Genomic DNA, 20357 nt, shown 5'->3' on the forward strand with positions numbered 1-20357 from the left:
CAGAAAACCTTGGCAGAATCAGCTAATTATAGTTGGCACAGATAGATTATGTATAGCCAGCTATAGTCATCTGAATCCTGCGAGAACTTTCTGATTTTGCCTGCATTTTGCTGGGGAGATTTGCCACAGGCTGAATTGGTTTAGGTTAAAAAATTCCACCATTTATAGGAATAAAGTCTACAAAATCCGTCTGCTTTCAGCATCTCCGGTTCTAAGGATTCTTTAAAATTTTGATAGCTTCCATAGGAAAACCTTCAGAATGATAAAATGATCCAAACCTCCTCCTTTCAGTGCTTGTGAACCCTTAACAGAACTCTTATTCGTATTCATTAGGAAACAGCATTTCAGAATCACAGAATGGTTTGGTTAGAAGCGACCTTAAGGCTCATCTAGTTCCAGTCCCTCTGTCACGGGCAGGGACACCTTCCACTAGAGCAGGTTGCTCAAAGCCCCATTCAATCTAACCTTAAATACTTCCATGGATCTCAGCAAATGATCATATACTCTGTTTCCCCAGCATCCCAAGTTCATTGCACAGCACAAAGTAAATGAAAGTTGCTGTGTATAGGACTTCATTCGTATCTACTGAAGACATGGGACTGCAGCAGAAGCATGACGCAGGGAACTGCAGAACAAGAAAGGGTGAGCTTAGAGTAACCCAATGCTGCTTTAACAAACTGCCCCTGTCCCCAAGCTCCACTATAGTACTAAGTCATGGAAAAATAATTTTCACCAGTGTGTTCGCAGAACCACCAGCTGCTCCTTTTACAACTCTAAAGCTGGCCTGAGACAACAGGCTGCACCCAAGGGCAGCAGTTTTGTTATTAATATATTTTGGTATTAGTCTATGAGTGCTCTGCAAAATCAGGCCCTTGTTTTCTCAGAATGTCCACCTCCCCTTCACTGACCCCTCAGAGTGCTCCAGTGCTCATCCATGTGTCTCAGTGCCACATGAGAGCACTGGGAATAACAATGGCTATAGAGCACCTAACAATGGTAGGTGCTCTGTAGCCATTGACATTTGCAGTTGAGATACCAGAATAATGCTGCAGAAAAGGAAATGAGTAGCAGTGGAGCACTTGTTACTGAGTGAGGGCTACTCAATCCATGCACTGAATGTATTGTGGAGTCTGAGAAAGACAATGCATAATGATGTAGGTAGAAGATGATGCCATAATGTAATTCACACAGGGAAAAGAATTCATGTTGCATGACTATGACTATAAAGATAGGATTTCTTTTCCTCCAGTATTTGACTTGCATCCTTAACACACTTGCATGTAATCTTTCTCCTTCTTCACTGAAGACAAACAGCTGTAAAATATTGACCTGATAGCTGCCACAAACTGTTACATATTAGGAGCAAAATAGCAATCAAATTACTTCAGTTTATAGCCTTTCTATACATGAAGCCATATTTAGAAAAGCAAATTTCCCTGCACATTAAAGGGAACTGTTGCATGCATGTCTATTTTGCATGTACAAAAGAAAACTTTGCATACCCAATGGGCATACATACAAATGGCTTTTGATTATAATGTAAGTATCAACTTCAGAAATTTATGTCCCATTCCTCCTAGAGACAAAATCCAAAAGTGTCTATTGAGGAACTAAATTAGTGAAAGTGGGGATTCAAAAAATATTGTCCTCTGTGTTGCAATAGTTACACTTCATTATTTGTTTATATGGAAAACAAACAAATTGGATAATTCGTAGTTCAGAGATAAGCCTTGGTTAATATAGCCATACAAGACATAAGGGGAAATGGGACTGTGCTTTCCCCTGCCTAGATATCTCCCCTGATGTAAAGCGAAATGGCTCTACCACACTAATTTTTGCACAGGGCAGAGGCAGATTCAGCTCCATTGACACCAATAAACCAGCTACCAGAGCAGACTACAGTGTGGAGAGGATGCTACACATGAGGAAAAGCCCTAAAAAAATCACTCCAAACCAGGCAGTACAATAAGGTAGAAACAAATTCTGGAAGCCAGCTGGACAAGATACAACTGTATTTCAAGGCTCAGGCCAGGTAGGCCAGCCTAATTGACAGTAGGGGCTGGCTTTTTATAATGTCAGAAATTTCAAGAGAATAAATCACTGTATAGAAAGCAGCAAGAAATATTTGACCTCCAAATTGTGAATAGTGCTGCTGGTATAAAGCTACTGGTTTTAGAGTGCATTCAAATCCATTATGCATTGAAGATCTAAATAACATAGCTGAGCAACTAGAAAATTATATAGAAAAAAAAGATAATGCATGGGGACTACATTATTGCAGCTTGGTTGAAACTGTTCTTCTGAGCGTTATCTCCATCTTCATGCTCTGCACAGGATTCCTGTTTGTTCCTGGACTCATACCGACTGAGAGTAGGATATAGGTCTTGGCCTTATTATCTGATAGTTTGTAATATCTACTACTTGATGACTTGATGAGAAATTACACTTTAAAAAGCTTGATATTAATTTAAAACCTACAAGGTTTTGTTCATTATTTCTGAGACAGCCTATTCAACTCCTAGTCAGCAGCTACAGCAAAGTCTGCTGACCCCATTGATGAGGTAATCAATTATGCTGGAACAAAACAAACTAGTAAGTAGAAAGAAAGGAAGCCTATGGTTTTACACAGAGCCAGAGAAAACAGAGAGAAAGAGCATTTGGCAAATGACACAGGACAAAACATTTCATTTTCAAGTTCCAAGAAGATATATTTTAAATTTGTATTAAATATGATTTACAAAACCAATGTTCTTCTGTGCTGGACAGCTTTATTTGGAGAGAATGAAGACAAACCAGGGCATGCATCCAAAGCTGTGGCTCTAAAGGCATGTGGCACTCTGGAATGGAGGTTTACATGCCAGCAACTGCGATTATCCCAACTAGCAATGATTTAGCATTCTGTGATGTCTAGAGCATAAAAAACAGAGGCTATACCTTTATATCACAACCATCTGAAATCCAGGTTTAAATTCTGCCTTTAAAGAGACTGCAGCACAGCTTGCTGCTGTGTGAATGTTGGAGAATAAAAATGATTAATTCTGCCCATCAGTGAAGTTTTTGCTTATGAGTATCACAAGTCTTTGCTGTGTGCAGCAGAAAAAAAAGAAAAAGGAAAATCATTTTTATGCTTAGTTTCAAATCCTTATTCAAACCCATCTAACAGTGCTAATTACCAAACACTGGGAAGACCGAATAAAGCATCATAAAATGCTAACTTAAAACAAAAACAACCCCACAAAACAAACCACCTTAAACCTAACTGCATTTGCCACATTTTTTTTAGTGCATGATTTTACAATCCTGAGTGCAGAAAAGATTTTCATACTAAAATTAACAGAAGAAAGTAATTGGAAAAGAAGTAAATCAAAATGGAAATATATCATGTAATATGAGCTCCCATGATGAGCTCAACATCTGAAAAAAAAAAAAAGAGCAGAATGATCAATTCCTCACCACAAGAAAGAGAGATGCAAAGACTGGCTTGGGAAAAAAAAGATTTCCTTTTGGAATCACCACAGCAGGAGCCAGAGGAAGCTTTGCACCCAAAGACCTAATGTTGTCTGTGAAGCTAACAAAACTAGTCTGGAAGAAGACTTTATCTTTTCATCCCCTTCCACTTCACTGCTCATCTCCCGAGTGCTTGATCCCAGTTTTCTTTTTCTGAAGATTTTTTTCTCCCTCCCCCGTTCCTCTCTTTTTTTTTGATGCTGATGGGGGGAGCAGCATGGGTGCCTGATGCCAGCTGCCTCCTAACAGGGACCCTGCCTTTCTCATTTGCATTGTCACATTCAGCAGTTACAGAATATACCACAAAGGGACCAGAAGGGGTCAGTGATAGAGGTAGTGCTGTAAACACAGTAAGTCCCCCCAAGCCTGGCAGAGGACAGGTATGAGTATTGTGGCTGGTGTAGGCCATCCAACGTGCTTGCTGGTGTGTCATGCTAAGGGGATCAAAGACCTCAAAAGTGAGGCAATGCCTTCTGCCATAGAACACTTTGGAAGGAAAACATGGAAATAGCCTACCTAAGCCAGACACTAGCTGCCCAGTTTACCACAAAAGTGTAACGCAAAACTTGGCTTGACTGAGGAGGAATCCCCAGTGGGGATTTCTGGACAATGTGCCCTAGGATGCCTCACCACAGGACAATGACAGTGTGGCTATAGGGATGTTGGCTAAGCTAAAAGTCACTCTCTGTACCAAACCACAGACTAAAAGAACCATGAGAAATACAATACCCACTGCATAGACATATTATTTTTGAATTTATGCATAGAAAAATTCTAATTCAGTATAATATCCCTCTGAGGTTTTATGCCATATTCTTCTTCCAGTTATACAAACCTGCCCTGCACAACTCACACAATAATTTGAACAGTAACTTTTACATGAACACCACATAAGCAACAATCAGCAATTGCTTATCATACTGGGAGAGTAAGTACAACCCCAGGCTGTCTATAAGCTGTAGGGATATAGTGAGAGAGATCTCACCATACATTTCAGTCCTGCACACGGTCCCCCTTGGGAGTTCAGAAGACTTGGGGGTAGGACCTCATCCATCAGAAAGGTACTACAAGGTTCACAGACCTGAATAAAGTGCAGCTAAAATATAGACTGTCAGGTACAGCTCTACATTAGGCTGAAAATAACTGCATTTTCTAGTGTTATTATCTTAAAAAAGCATCTTGTATAATTGCTCACACAATTAAAAGGAATAAAATCAGATATTCTGGCCAAGTTAGCTTGCTGTATCATTAAGCAATTTGCCTCATTGTAACTGCTAATGGCATGTCTAGAAAAAGAAAAATCTGAATTTCAACCTTGAAATACGAACTCTGCAATCCCATATTTCAGTGTGCACATTGTAAGCCCACACCAGGGAATACTTTCAAAAACAAAAATAAACTTCCAAACTCTGAATGCACTTTAAGGGTCAAAAAGCAATGGGAACAAATGCATTATTTAATTGTAAAAAACACACTCGATTCAGTGCAAGGCTGAGAAGGAAGCTCAGGCTCCCAGAGGCAAATGAAGTGAGGGCTGCTTTGAAGGACTGCTGCAAAAGGGGCTGGAGCTGAGCTTTGCCTCAGCCCTGCCTCTCTGTCTGGGAGAGTTGGGGAGGTCGAAGAGCTGGAGAAGACAGGCAGCTTTTAATAAGAATGAGCTGCCATTTTCTCAGGAACAGTGAAGCAGAGAGGAAAAATGCTTACAAATAAATTCAAAACTGAGAAGAAAGACTGTTAAAAACAGGGGCTACTCACACACTGCTTTGACTCCATGATAAAATTTTCCCTGTTTAATGGCACATTGTTCGCAGCTATATCTTTATTACAGTCTCTGTGTTTCTCCTTTACCCTCATTAAGGGTTAGCTCCATTTCTTACCTGACCAACACAGGCTCTGCTCTCATTACCCTGATTCAAAGCTAACAGTAACTTTTAAAAATGCTCACAATAATCATCAGCTATGGTGTGCTTACCCTGAGGTAGTTGAGGGTGAAGTTTGTCAGACCCATTCGAGTGATGTTTTTGGACAGCTGCTCCAGCACCTGAGGGTCTTGTGCCTAAACAACAGTGGAAAAAAAGCATTTTCACTTTGCTTTTGTCTATTTGGTTTTCTTTCTATGTGCTTGGAGAGGTGCAGGGAGGGTTTTCTGGAAAAAGGTGCCATTCCCACGGAAAAATTATACATTAATGATAAACGTAGGTAATAAGTTACAGAGTTCTGCTAGCACAGGAAATTATGAAACTGGATCAGAATAAAGACTGGTTTCCAATATCTTCCTTCTGTCCGTGCCCTTTCAACAGATAGACTTAGGAGCTCTAGGCATGCACAGCAGTGCAAGTAAGTGGAACCCCACCAAAAAGCTTCCTCAAGTATCACAGCATGCTCTAAGCCTCCAGCATTTTTGGCTGGGAGCCCCACCAAACTAAGCAGACAAAGGCAGGAATACAGAAGGCATCACTTTCTTTTTGTGGATAAGAAATTTAAGCAGAAAGAACTCATCAAGTCACCTTCAGCAGAGCTTATCATGTAAGTGGCGTTAAGCACAGGCTGGAGAACCCTCCTGGTCTAAGTTATCTTCCCAGAATTAAACAGGGGAAATGCAAGTACAGTCCTTCTCTGACCCTAGCCAGGAGCTTTACTTGTAAGACCAGCCTCCTCTTTAAAATGAGATCAGTCTCATTACTAAAATTAATACCTGCTGGTTGCTGCCTAACCTGCTTCCATTCTCTTTGAATTGCAGTGGCCCCCCCTAAATACATAATGTCGCCCATGGCCATCCTCGTTGTCCCTTAATGGGATACTATTGAAGAGTTCAGAAGATCAGCCCTCTACAGTAAAAGATGGGGCAAGTTTTAAAACGTTTTTTCTTCAGGCATGTAACAACACTTCCAAAAACACCCAGGCTTCTTAAGTTATTTAAAATTCCTCACTATGAACATATCTTTATCTACGGATAGCTAAGTATCTTGATGTCAAAATACAAGCACATATATAAGCCCGTGTTTTTATTCTCTGTAACTATAGTCCTGAGATTAATTTGGTATATGGAGCACTACTAGTCAGAATGCTTCTACAGTGCAGAACTCAAAGTGGCAATAAGACTCTGTCCTTTGTTTCTCTGCAACGACTTACCTTACAATATTTTAACTTCAGCATCTAGAATATTTAATATTTTAATGTTCTGTTATGTGTGTTTTCATTCAATTGCAAAAGAAAAGTCATTACAAAAAAAAGAGATCGGATTTAAAATTCTAAAGGTATTCTAAAGGTTTCTAAGTAAATACATGGCAAATACTTATTTTCTGTCTCATGCAAGGGTAACATAAAGTTTGCTTCATTTAAAAACTAAACATAATTCATACCTACAATAATGAAAATTCACTGAACTGCAGTTCATATCAATAAGAACAAATTTTCAGCCAATGGGCCAATGACCAAATGGGATTAATAGGAAAACTATGTGCTAAACTCAAATGAAAACATAGCAACAGTGGCAACAACAGAGCACTGGGAAACAAGGGACTGATGAAAGAACTTGTAAAAGGATGTAGTAGTTGCAGGCAAACCAAAATATTTATAGCTAATTGCCTTGGGTGTGAAATTTGCTGTAGTTCTTCATAAACCTAATCTTATCTGTTTGCATTAGGTCAAGTGAATAAAGGATTACTTACATGCATGGCTAGAATGCTGCGTGGGACTAATTCTCTGTATTGTCTAATAGTAAAGTGCCATGTTTTTATTCTCATAAGATCATCAAAAGTAAACTCCAAGATAAGACGTCCTTCTGTGCACACCTAGAACACATAAAATGCATGAAATAAATTCCCAGGAATTTTGTTTTCAGTGGTATTGTATCATCAATTAAACAACATTTGAACATATCAGAACAGTATTCTATTGTTTATCTCTGGTAGATTAATTGGTTTTTGTTCTCTTGGGGAGAAAAAAATGAATGTGGGAAAATGACTTTATAGGCCTTAATGCAGAAACAGTAACTAATAATACTATAGATTTTATAGCATTTCACAAACATGGAATATTGGATGCACTAAATCTAATTTATTGCACCAATTCTCTTTTCCTCACAGTTCACTACTGCTAATTAATGACTGAACCTCACAGTGGACGTGGCTATGGTGCAACTGTGTGCACCTGATGCCAAGTTGCTGAACCAGTCATTCCCAACCTGGTTTACATTGTCCTTTCCTTACAATAACTTGGCATACAAACCTTCCTTTCATGTCCAGTTGGAGCACACAGTGCCCTGAATGCCTGTGGCCAAACCTGATATTTTTCCTGTTTTTTTACTTCTTGTCTTTTCCAAGTTTTGTCTTTTCCAGGCATTTTATTCCATTTGTATTTTTCTTTCATTTTTTATTTACATCTATTAATGCCCCCTTCCAAGAAAAGCCAGACAGGGTGTCTGCCATCAGGCTGTATGAGCTGCATTGCCACAGCAGGTTTGAGAGCCAGGGGAACAGAGGAGAGGTTGCAGTCATGGATAACAGAGCTGCTTCCACAGAAAGTGGCTCAAGCAGCTTTGTGAGGGGTCTTGTCTAAGAAAGGAGACAAAATATGGGAGGGACAAATGAAGCAAGTGGGTACTACCTGGAAATGAAAAATAGAATAAATTGCTTTAAAACAACGGTCCACAGCTTTATGTGGAAAACCTGCTATGGCCACGGTCTTCTCTAAGGTGCAAAATACATACCTGGCATGGTATCTTAACTAAACTTACCACTGTAAATAATGCCTGATCTGAAAATTAACTGCCTCTGTTGTTGATTAGTTTACAGCTTCTGCTCAAAGTGGAAAACTATTGTGGAAACAGGGTGTAACAGCTTTCAAAATAAAAGGTTTCTGCAACTTTAATTCTAATACAACTGGTATCTGAATGAACAATTAGCCACCCTACATTCAGTTGAGTCTGTTGAGACTTTTTACAGTCCCCAGATCAGACTTGGCTAGTTCCCATTTGGTCAACGTGTGGCTTTTCTGGTTAACATTCCATTTAACATCATCATAGTTTTCCTGGTTGTTTCTGCAAAAACACGTGGGTAATTTTAACAGGCACACCATATAGACAAATTAGGGTAGACTTACAAAGGACAATCTTGCAACAGGTTCTCATCTGCCCTTTTCAACACATCTTAGTGATGCCTTCAAATTTTTAATGTAACTTATTTTGTCATTTGACCCTGATTTTGATTTTCACATCACTTGCACTATGATGAGAAATTACACAGGGGTACACATGCACACACATAGGATTCATACCAGAAGAAAAACCTTTCATATAAATTTTACTATGTTGAAGCCATGAAAATCTTTCAGGTTTAAAATATTTTTTTATAACAATAGCTGAAGCTTCTCAAACGTTTCTTCTCTTAAGCTCAAAACCCCACAGTTCTTAACAGATTTATTTTATGCAGTAGCATTAACAAATTTTAATAGAAAAACTGAAGCACATTCCTCATATCACAGTGGTAAAAATTTATACCTCTTATAAAGGAATTTCATTTCCTTACGCAGAGCAGAATTTTATGCATTGCTTTTAATCAATAAAATTGGTGCAGTTCTTATTTTAAATGGGCCTTTTTTTTAAAAAAAACAAACCTGCCTTTTACATAGAATCCAAAAAATCAAAAGGGTCTCCAATTAAGAAAACATTTTCTGTTGTGCTGAATTCATGTTACCGTACTGTGAGCTCTGACATTTTGTTTCTGTGGTAACCAAAATCAGCTGATTAGTTGGCATGGCAACAGAAAAGATGTAATCCCAGCAGACACACTCTAATCAATGCCCCCAGCACAGATGGTCTCCGGAGGATCAACAAGAAAGAGGCTGGCAGGCATTCAGTGCATCACGTGGTTGCTCTAGACTAGGCCAGGAAAAAACTAAAAAAGAACATTTCTCAAACTAACCAATAGCTTTTTAACCCCTTCACTGCACTTATTAATTGTAAGAATTTCAACTGCTTGCACCTATGAAAACCAGCTTTGGTCCTGTGCCTATTGCTCAGAGCCTTGCTCTCCTAATGGGGCATCTTTTAGAAGACTTCTCCTTTTATTAACTACCATTTCTCAAACCTGAGTTGCTGCTTGAAAAGAAACCTTAGGCTTACACAAATCTGGGAAATGCCTCAGTTTCAAGGGCTTCCTCTACAAAATCCAGCTGATGGCCTCAGTGTTGGGTGCAGGAAGAGAATGGTTCAAACACGGAGTTCTCACTAGTCTAGTGGCAAAGGTCCTCTCCTCTTCATCTATGGGTAAAAAAAAGAACTCTCTTCTGCCAGTCTATTGGGAAATACAAACATTGCTAACTGCAAAAAAAAAACCAATTTGCCCCCACTTTACAGGGATCTCTTGCTCTCTGAAGACAAGCTGGGCTATTCATATTCTCACTGTTAGGCATGTTGTGGCCATATTTGTTTGAAAATAAAAAATGGAAATGCCATTTTATCTATTTATCCAATACTGCAGCATGCAGTGAGTTTCTCTAACTTGGCAAATGTTGACATGAATAAAATGCAGCTGCAGATTTCTGATTCAATATGTGATGAGAACTATTTCAGCCCCTTATATTAGAAAACAGTGAACTTGCAGCTTAGAGGTTGATTGTGAAGCTGAAAGAGGTGTTAACAAATAGAGTTAGTTTGTATTTCCACATTTGTGGAACTAAAAATTAACTACTTCTTCGTGGTACTTCTACTGGGACAAATGCAGACTTGTTGTAAGGACCTACACAGTCCATTGGAGTGCTGCTTATTGTGAGATGTCTGCTTTGTTCCACCACAGATACTGTGAGAGCAGGAATTTACCTTTGGGTACAAGATCTGTGCCCTCGGTAGCTCTGCTAGAAGTTACACATGCACAGCTGAGACAGTATTCAGCTCTAACTTGTTTCTGAGAGGGTAATGTATTATTTTCTACCTTGTTCCACTAACTACTCTGTTTTATTTTAAATTTGCTCTTAAACATATTTACATTTTAAAGATACATCCATTAAAACACCTTAACTTTTCTCCTAGAATCCAAATTGCATCTCCACCTGAACTTTTGTACTGGGACACAGAGGTTTATGTCAGAATTTGCAGCGGAAGCATCAGGGCTGAAGCAGGCTGCATGCTACCAAGGCAGTGGCAGGCAGACTCATTGCTCACACAGGCCGGTGCTATGGGAGGTGCCTGTGGGCCCTTCATACGAGGTGTGCACCCAGCCTGGTGCTGTAATGTTCTGCCATGATAAGCAAAATATACTAACTGAATTGAGAAAAATGTGTTGTATTTACTGGTTCCAAAAAATAACCCTCCTTATATTTGCTATTGAGTTAAAGCTTATGCAAATGGAATGACACAAATCGCTTTAGGGAGCTCTGAAGAGAAGCAGCTACTCTATATCACTAGTATGTGTCCTCTGCACATGGCCAGCACACGACCCCCTGTGAGCAGGGAGGTAGCAAAGAGGTGCTACGTAGGACTATATGGTCTCTTTGCAGCTCTCTTTCTCTTCATTTGTGTCCATGTAAGTCTCTGGGGGCTGGAGTGGGAGAACTGGAATGATGTCATCATTAAACACACACCTCCCAGCTCATCAGTGCTCCACATACCAGCAGCTTCCTCTCCCCCTGCTTTGAGTTCCATTCCAAGAGCCAGTAAGATGGCAGAGAAGATCCTACAGGGGGATGGGATGCAGATATGTGCTAGAACAGTGTAAGATATGTGGGCCGTGGTCATAATGCTTTCAATAGTCAGTGTCTTTTTTGACTCTAAGACCTCCACAGTCCTGCAGGCCAAGGGCCAAAATATATGGGTGATCTCCTCTTGCTACACCATCTCCTTTTGAGCTTTTTTCACACAAAGGATAAAGTTCATACAGATGAACAAGTACAAGATGGAAAATAATAATTTCCCATTAATTTATGAAAAGTGACATGTCAATTTAACTTTTTTTTAATGTAAGGAAAAATTTGTTTTAATTTGTATTTTCCACCTTTTTGGTACTGTTTTTTATAAATACATGGCACTCAGTTTAATTACAGGACTAGAAGTGGCCAATGCATGAAGATAATTCACTATCAATTACAAATATTGAATATTCACTAACTGCGTGATCCAGAGCATGTTTAAATCAATTGACTCCTTCCATTGACTTCACTGCCCTTTCGACCAGCATCCTACTGTATTAAATCACTATTTTCCTAGAGATTTATAGCCCTTGGACTGGGTAAGTATCAGATGTAACACATACCATCCCAAATGGTAGGTACCAGCAATGTGAAATCTCATTGTTGCTTTAATATCAAACCCAGGGAACAGGACATGGGCAGGTTGGATTTAATTCATACAACTGGTAGCTCTGGCAACCTGACATTATGTGCTTCTCTTGCAATCTCTCTGGGAGAATTGCAGAGGATGCCCACAGAATTTTCCAGTCACATACTGAATATAGAAAATAGAGATTAAATGGCTTCAAGGGTTTTCAGCATTGAAATGATTGTAGTCTACCAGAAAAATGCAACAGCCAATATTTTTCACCCTTATACACACTGAAAAAGAAAAACAACATGCTTTATTGAGTCTTCCCTGTTACCTTGGTAAACATGGGTTTTCCATGCTGAGTGACCATGGTGCATTGATCACAGTCCACTGTGATGGATGAGTTGTGGTATGATTCTTTTGAGTGCTTGAGAATGTAATACAGGTCTGTTACACCTCCTTCAAAGACAGTGCTAAAATAACGAGGAATGAGGGTCCTTCCAATTGCTGTGAGGAAAATACAAAGCAGAATTCAGCAAATGCTCTAGGTTATAAAATCTGAAACCATTTTCTAACAGAACATGAATAATTTTAAGTGCAATGAAATCAAACTTTCATTTAACGAATATAATACATGTTCTCTGCTGTAGAAACGAAGTTGCGCCTGCTCCCATTGAAATCAATGAAAATGGCTTATTCCATTCAGAGGGAGTGGGCTCATCTTATTTAATCTTTTTACATTGATGGCAAGTTAGAGTCAGTCTTGAAACCATCTGCAAGGTTTTTTGTCCCAAACTAATTATTATACAGAAAACCACATGGTGTCAATTATAACTGAAAGTTGGATATTACTCATAAATGTGTAGATACAAGTGTTGAGCATTTACAGAAATATACTTGTACACCCAAAAAGGCAAGGCACATTTATATATTGGTGTTGTGTATACATATATGTTTGTCTGTGTGTGGGCACATGCATATATATAACCACCCATAAATACACACACGCATCACACACTCTTTATTGGAATCCTACTGCTGCAAAATGAGAGTCCTGGGGATTGAAGAAGGACCTAAGAATGCAATATGATATAATGTACAATATACGACTACCCACAGGTCTATCTGAGATCTCTCTTCAGACCAGAAGTATTTATTAGAGAGTCTCAGCAGACATTCGAACTAGTGTGCATGCACCACTTAAACACCAAACTATGGACTCAAGGTACTCAGTTCTGCAATACTTATTCAGGCAAAACTCTCACTGAAGTCATACCTCTCACTTCAATAGCAGTTTCAGGTAAGTACTACAAAGTCTAAATCCAAATACGTAATAGTGAGCTTCTGAGTGTTCTTCAGATGCACAAACTAGGAAAAGCACTGACATTAAAGGCAATTATCTTGTATGCAACTGATGTTTTCCATCTTCTTTTTTACAGATAAATTTGGGTGCAACCACAAGCCTGGTATGACAGAACACTTCAGTGTATAATAGACCGATACTTCCCTACCGAATGACTCACTGCTTTGCATACATTAATCAATCTACAGTAATTCTGTGTGGTGGATACATAAGAATTGCCTCCATTTTCAGAGGGGAAAACCAAGTGATCTAAACTGTGTTTTGGAAGAATGAGATAGAAAAGTCACCATCAACAGGCAAGATTGGTGTTTATCAGTTCCTAGTTTGTCTGTTAGGACCATGTGGTGACTCATGCCTCCCTCAACTGCTTTATGCTTTTCAGAGTAACTTCTGAAAAAATTATTTTCATAGGAGTTTTTCCAGCATACAAACAAAAGCTCCTGACCCTAAAAATGTATTTGCAAGTGGGTGTTGTAAATTAAAAAGTATGGCATTTTCACAGTAGTTCTGTGAAAACAGTTTCTGCTCTGAGCATTACAATGTGCAATATTGCATGATCGGTCATAAAGCACATTGTATGATGAAAATATACAAATATAGAAAATCAGGACTTGTTAAAGCTTTTGCTGTAATATTCAATATTAATGTAATATAATGTACACAAATATGCAACACTCTTTAGAAGTGGCTGACAATCCAATGAATATGTTGAATGATAACTCTACAACTCCTGATCTTAAAACCCCCACCTACTCACCCTGCTCACCATCCATATATTAATTTTGTACAGTTTTTTACTCTAATTTAGGAAATCTGCAGTCTAGTGTATCAGCATAGGACTCAACTCAAGCTTTAACTCAGATCCCTCCATGTTGGTATGGTATAGAGTAAAACGTGGAATTTACCCATCAAGTTAATTTCTTGCTCCCCTAAGGCTAATTAGTGCAAATTTAATTTCCTGCTAATCATCCTAAGCAGCGAATGTGTGATATGAAAATCCAGCATTCCTACTGACTGTGATAAACCCCTATTCATGTGACTTATGCACTGCATAAATATCTTGAAAGTATTTTAACTGTACTTTATAGACCATTCCCAAAGTAGCATGGTCATATGGTGTTGCTTTTTGCCTTGTATTCACAGCTACAACACATTAAAGGAAGTTAGAAATGCATTAAATACCTTGCTCTTACTTTTCCTAGTAAGCATTACCTAGGTTTGCCACAGGGATATGCTACTGTGAACAACAAAGTCGGGGACCAAAAGAATACAGAGGAATAAAGGTGCACACAAGGATATGCCCTGTGGAACCTGATTTTCAATGACAGATGCCCATGCAGACCCTGTCTGACTGTAAAATTGAAAATAGCTAATGCAAATTAGTCCAGCATAGATGATTATAGTTAATATTCAGCTTCAGAAGAAACATTAATGGAAACTTGGGTTAATAAGCAGGCCTGTCCTCAGCTCACCATGTGGCCTTGCCAGAGAAGACTGAAGCAGGTTCAAGGTTTTGGTTCTCTTCTGAAGCACTCCATGGCTTAAAGAGATCATTTCATTTCTAGGATAAACACGAAACTCTCTGCAGTGGTAACAAAGTTTATTTGTGCAGGAGATGGCATTTCCAAGAACAACAAAAGGCTGTGGAAGAGCTCCTATAAAGCCTAGGGATTGTCACAGACTCTGTTTTCTAAGTGCAAAGGACTTTTTCTTGATTTTTTTCTCCTCCAAAATGTAGCTGTGTATATGAGCATTCAAGCACTTACGTTTGTACATCCAGCTCTGCTGCATGCATACATACAACTCTTACCTGATCATAGGTATATGTCAAATGCGCTTTTCCTTCCCTTCTCACAGTAGATGGACACCCTCAGGTGTGGATGTACACACTCTAGCCCTGCCTGCCACTGTATGCCTCTACAGAATTCTAGTAACACCATGTATCTTCTGGCTGATACTGCTTCCTAAAAGGACTCTAACTAATATGAAAGCAGTCATAAAAAAAAGGTTTGGTTTGGAAGGGACCTTAAGTATCATCTAGTTCCAAGTCTCCTGCCATGGTTGCTCAAAGCCTCCCTATACATGGTTGCTTAAAGCCCATCCAGCCTGGCCTTGAACACTTCCAGGGATAAGGCATCCACAGCTTCTCTGAGCAATCTGTTCCAGTGTCTCACCACCCTCATGGTGAAGAACTTCTTCCTTACATCTAATAAAAATCTATCCTCTTTCAGTATAAAGCCACTCCCTTATGGGACAACTTGATACCTGTAACCATCTCAGGATGTAGTTTAGCTATCTTTGTGACAGTAAAGTGAACCCAACACCTTGCAGAGCAGAGAGCACTGTATGTATGTACTGACACTGAATTTCTTCGTGTTTTAGAGCTTGGTTTTGAGTCCACTGAACAAACTTTTAAGAAGGTATTTCTGTGCATGGTTTTGTAGAGCTCCTCCCTCCCACACCACACTTCCTGAAAGGAGCATCATATGGACACCCTTGGAGCCAGCGCGCAGATCTTAGACACAGGAGCACTGAACACTGGCAGTAGCAGTTTGAGTATGCAGAGAGTGTGGTCTTTCCATCCAGACCCAGACCCAGACCATGGTCTTTCCATCCAGACCCAGACCCAGACCAGAGAGTCTTTCCTGGTGCCAGGGCCCTGAGAGCAGTCTGAGAACACCCTGGCTTCAGGGTTGGGCTGCCAGGCAGATTTTCTTTCTAGCTTCTGAAGGGAATGCTTGCCCAGCTACTTCAAGGCTTCCTGCAAACATCCTCGTGGAGTCCCCTGCAACTAGATCCCCTTTAAGTCCTATCTACTATCCAACTGTCACTCTTTAATTTTCCTCCATTCTTTTTGCTCACCTACCCCCATGGTCCAGTCCTCTGTTCTCATGTTATGGTTGCTTGCTTTGCACTGGCTGTCTTCCAAGTTCCCTGTTCAACTCCTCGTATCTCCCTGTCTTCTCTCCCCCTCCTTGCATGCTGCCCCTTTTTCTCTCACTCAAAGCAGCTCCTGAACCTTTCCCAAATCCACCTGATTTCCTCATTCTCCTTATTTAAGCAGGCCCAGCTACCTAGTCACAATCTCCTTGTTTTTTCCCTCTCCTCAAAATGCCAGATTCACACCTTCTTGGTGCTCTTCCTACCCAGCCAGGCTGCCTCAGCTCCTCCTCCCAGGCTCCCTGCCCCAGTAGTCAGCCCTCTTTCTTGATTTTGTGTCCCACATAAGATTCTCTCTCTGTTCTTACGTTGACTCTGCCTCCTCCTAATAGCAGTTGGAACATCAGTTCTTTCCCCAAATTAATCCCATCCCTCATCCCTTCCTTCAGCTTCTCATCCAGCAAGGGACCAGGCACAAGGACCATTTTCCTCTGGGACCTCCACCAAGCCAAACATCTTCCCATCTGTGTTTTTCCCATTGACTTCCAACTCTCCCTCAGTCATCCTTTATCTTCTCCTTTCACCTCCCAGTTATTATGTCTCCTCTCTTTCTCACATTAATGTCATGTTGCCCTGATTTTTTTCTTTTCTTTTCCCTCTTCTTTCCTCCACACTCAGGTCAAGTTGCTTCCTTTGCAGGGCACCTGGATCCCGGGTGCATCTGCCAAGAGTGCAGGAGAAGGAAATGCTTCCTGCTCTTGTGTGCAGCACTGGCTGATCCTGCCCTGCAACCTTTGCAGTGGAAATACCCATGTCTCCACATAGCCCTGAGCTGCAACTTGTGTGGTTATTATTTGCAGTCAATGTGTGGGTAGCCCCACTTGGGCTCCTGCGATAAGACTCACTGTGCTCCCGGGAAAGGGAGTCCTTGGAAGTTTTGGCTGTCAGACTCTAGTAAAGCCTGCATTGAATAGTTAAGAATGGGCACCTTTTCCCCCCAAAGATTTATATATTTGATAAATTCAGTAATATTCCCACAAAGAGGACAAAAAGCTCCCTGCTGCAAAGGTGAACAACCCTACTCCAGAGCATACAGATTCTTAGGCATTTAAAAACAAATTTGCAAGACTTTTGTAACAATTTCTATTTGCAGGGAAAGGAGAAATCCTTTTTGGATTAAATAAAAAAGAGCTAGCTAAAAGCAAAACCAGTTTCAGCTTCATTGGCTCACATTTGGCAAAATTATAAATAATTAGAAAGAAGGCCTTTTAATGGGACTTATTAAACGAGATTAATAATAGATGCCACATCATCTGCCTGCAAGTATACACCACAATAGCCATGACTGCAGATGCTGAGGGCCTGAACCCAATACTTGGGCTTCAGAAAGCAGATATAGGTTTGTACCCACATCTATACAAATGCTAACAGGCTCTTACAGTCACATTACACAGAAAAGACCTTTTTATAGTGTGAAATGTGATACCCTGCTTTGTAAGATACTGGATATACTAGAAGGAAAATTCACCTGCCCCTCAGCATTCAGGCTTTAAACCACATCACTGGAATGCTGTGTAAATTATCGTTTTGTCCCGAGCAGCATCTTTCATCCCCAGCAGAGTATCTGATGATGTACTATTTTCCATGAGAAGAGGGCACTGCCCCTTAATGTTTGCTTCATTTGTGCTAGCAAATCCCTAGATAGCAAGGCAAACTGACAAAGATCAGCTGGATTTAGCAACAGGTAATAGCTATTTATATGAAAATGTCTAGAAGAAAGGCATATCTGAAGTGACTAGTTTGCACAAAATATATTGCTATCACCTGCTGGAATGACGTAACTTTAGCCTAGTCAGTGGTGTAACAGCTTGGCTACGTGTGATTTTTTGTATATCTTTCTGGTGGATCAGAGACCTAACTATGATGTTAGAACTGAAGTAAGACAAGTAGGTTTGTGAGACTCCCACGGATATGAGCTGCCTAGAAATCAATTAATTCAATCTAGAACATAGGCAAGAAGCTTTACAGGTCAGTTACAGTTATATTATGTATTATTCTTAAGTATCATTCCTGGGGAATTCTAAAGAGAAGAATGAAACTATCTACCCTACTAAATGGTCCAAGGCCTGTCTCAGGGAGGGACGCACTTAGGTAACGCTCCTGCCTTTTGGCTTGGGCATGCAACAATAATGATTAGGGTGCCCTCTGTCATCCTGATCCTAAAAATTATTATTTTCATGCTGTCTTTTCATTCATTTCCCCTTTTAAATATGTTCGCCTGAGTGTAAAATACTTCTCTCAGGAATATGTTTGAGTCTAAAATTATTTTGCCTTCCAAATTAAGCCAAAAAAATCCATCGATGTCTAGGTGGGAACTGGCATAACTTGTGAAGTTCAGGGTTTTTGCAAGCCTCAGAGTAGCTATGAACATAAAGACACTTTAAAAAATAGTCTGTAATATAATTGTGGCACCAGCACACACCATGTGGTGGTGATGGTAGTGTTGTATTGGGTCCCTTTTTTCCCCAAGGAAGATTTGCATTAAACAGAAAATAAACATGTTTTTCTAGTTCACAGGAAACTGGTATTATTTGTGGGCTAGGAATAGAAGAACACTTCCTCCCTTTGTGTCCCAAAGATAGGCTGTCAAAATCTCAATGCCCTCTCTACAGAATGAAGGTTCATGGCCTCTTTGCAGGAGCTGGGCTTGATAGCAAACCCCTCCTTGCTTGCTGAACTGCTCATGTGTTGCCTTTACAGTAGGAGCTCTCAGGGGCAAAGACCTAGATTTAATATATACATATATACACCATGTAAGATAACTGCCAAGTTGGTATAGAAGTGAAACAATGGAAGTGTTAATCAGTGAAATAAAAATATTGGTTTTATTGCTTCCAGGCTATTTTTTTTTGCAGTTCTGAATCCTGTCAAGTTCTATGTCTTCAGTTAGAGCTAGGTTATAAAATCAGTAATAAACCAGACAGAAGTAAAAGCACAAAATATAAAAAGCCTTTTAAAGTTCCACAGAAACAGCAACAGAATGGAAAAAACCCACCCTGATCCTATTGTTTAAGGGAGCTCTGTCTGGAAGCTCTGGTGCAGTCTGCAGCTGATTATCTCATCAACATGCTATAGACGGGCTTGAGAAACTCCACTGGTTGGAGCTGTGGGTTTTTTTGGCTCCCAACACAAAATGTTGAGCTATCCCGTAAAGCTTTAGGCAGACCATGAAAGTGTCTTGCTCAAGTGATTATCACAGTTGGATCACAGTAATTAAATGGAGATGCTACAACTAGCTCTCCCTCAGCCACATGTAAGGGCTAGGGAAGCCCAGAGACGACTTCCCATTGATTGCAAATGAGCTTTCCTGAGCACCCCCAAAGAAAACAGAAAGAGCTTTCTGTTAACTGCTAATTGACATCTGTGTGGGACAGTTTGGCATGTCCATTTGCACACATTTTTGAAACTGAAATAAGCAAATCAGTACACACAAAGCAAAACTTCATAGTGTTACACAGTGAAGTCACTGCTGTTATTCTGCTTATACTTCTATTTGCCTAAATTTGTCCCAGGGAACCAGCACAGCAACTATGCTCCCTCCATGTGGTTGGGATATGGAGGGAGGGATCTCTCCATGAAGCAGGACAACAGTAAAGATCCAGGTTTCAGTACTATGACCTGTTCTCTGGAAGAGCTGCAAGGCTGATTGCTTGTGGGAATGCCCCTCCACCTTATAAGACCTTACGTGGTGAGTGATTCAAACCCAAACAACATGTATCTGTCAATCCCCAGGAAAAGCTACTGTCAGATTTGATAGTGCAGCATGAAAGGCAGTGAAAAGACAGTCTAATAAGTCCAAATCCTGTCTCAGAGACGTGTGGGCCATGTTGATTAAACCACCCACATGCATCCAAGGCAGAATCTGGCACACACAGACCTGTCCTTTTTTATTCCCTATCTAGTGGGTAAGACTGGGCTCCTATTTATTTTAATTATAGAATAAAAATGATAATGTATGATTAATTTTCACTTTTAGGGAAATTATATTTATTTTTACAAATTAAATATTAAATAAAATTAAATGTATAATTTTAAGTATATGAAAACAGTCACAATAATAACATAATTAATAGTTAATAGTAGTATACTATAATATACTACATTGTTTTTAAAAATTCAGAAAACATCTATATAATTCACAGATATCATAGATTTTAAACTCATTGAGGTTTGGAAGACAGTGGGAGTACTACCTCCGTACTGCTAATAAAGCACAGCTTTTTGAGCAGTAAAATTAGCTGTATGTACACACTTTTCCCATGTTCTTACAATTTGGTTTTTATCTTTAGT

At 39.8% G+C, this 20357-nt stretch overlaps 1 protein-coding gene across 11 annotated transcripts in view; it reads right to left on the reverse strand.

The window, feature by feature from the left end:
* LDB2 (LIM domain binding 2) overlaps positions 1–20357 on the reverse strand; it is a 384522-nt gene that overhangs the window by 41500 nt on the left and 322665 nt on the right. For all 11 annotated transcript variants that reach the window (XM_031048442.2, XM_031048443.2, XM_031048441.2 and 8 more), the window contains 3 exons: positions 12099–12271; positions 7179–7301; positions 5480–5563 (listed from right to left, as the gene is read on the reverse strand). In XM_031048442.2, the coding sequence (XP_030904302.1) occupies positions 5480–5563; positions 7179–7301; positions 12099–12271 (380 nt within the window). The remainder of the gene's footprint in view (positions 1–5479; positions 5564–7178; positions 7302–12098; positions 12272–20357) is intronic.

Source organism: Melopsittacus undulatus, chromosome 7, assembly GCF_012275295.1.
Source record: "Melopsittacus undulatus isolate bMelUnd1 chromosome 7, bMelUnd1.mat.Z, whole genome shotgun sequence".
In the NCBI taxonomy this organism is placed as follows: domain Eukaryota; kingdom Metazoa; phylum Chordata; class Aves; order Psittaciformes; family Psittaculidae; genus Melopsittacus; species Melopsittacus undulatus.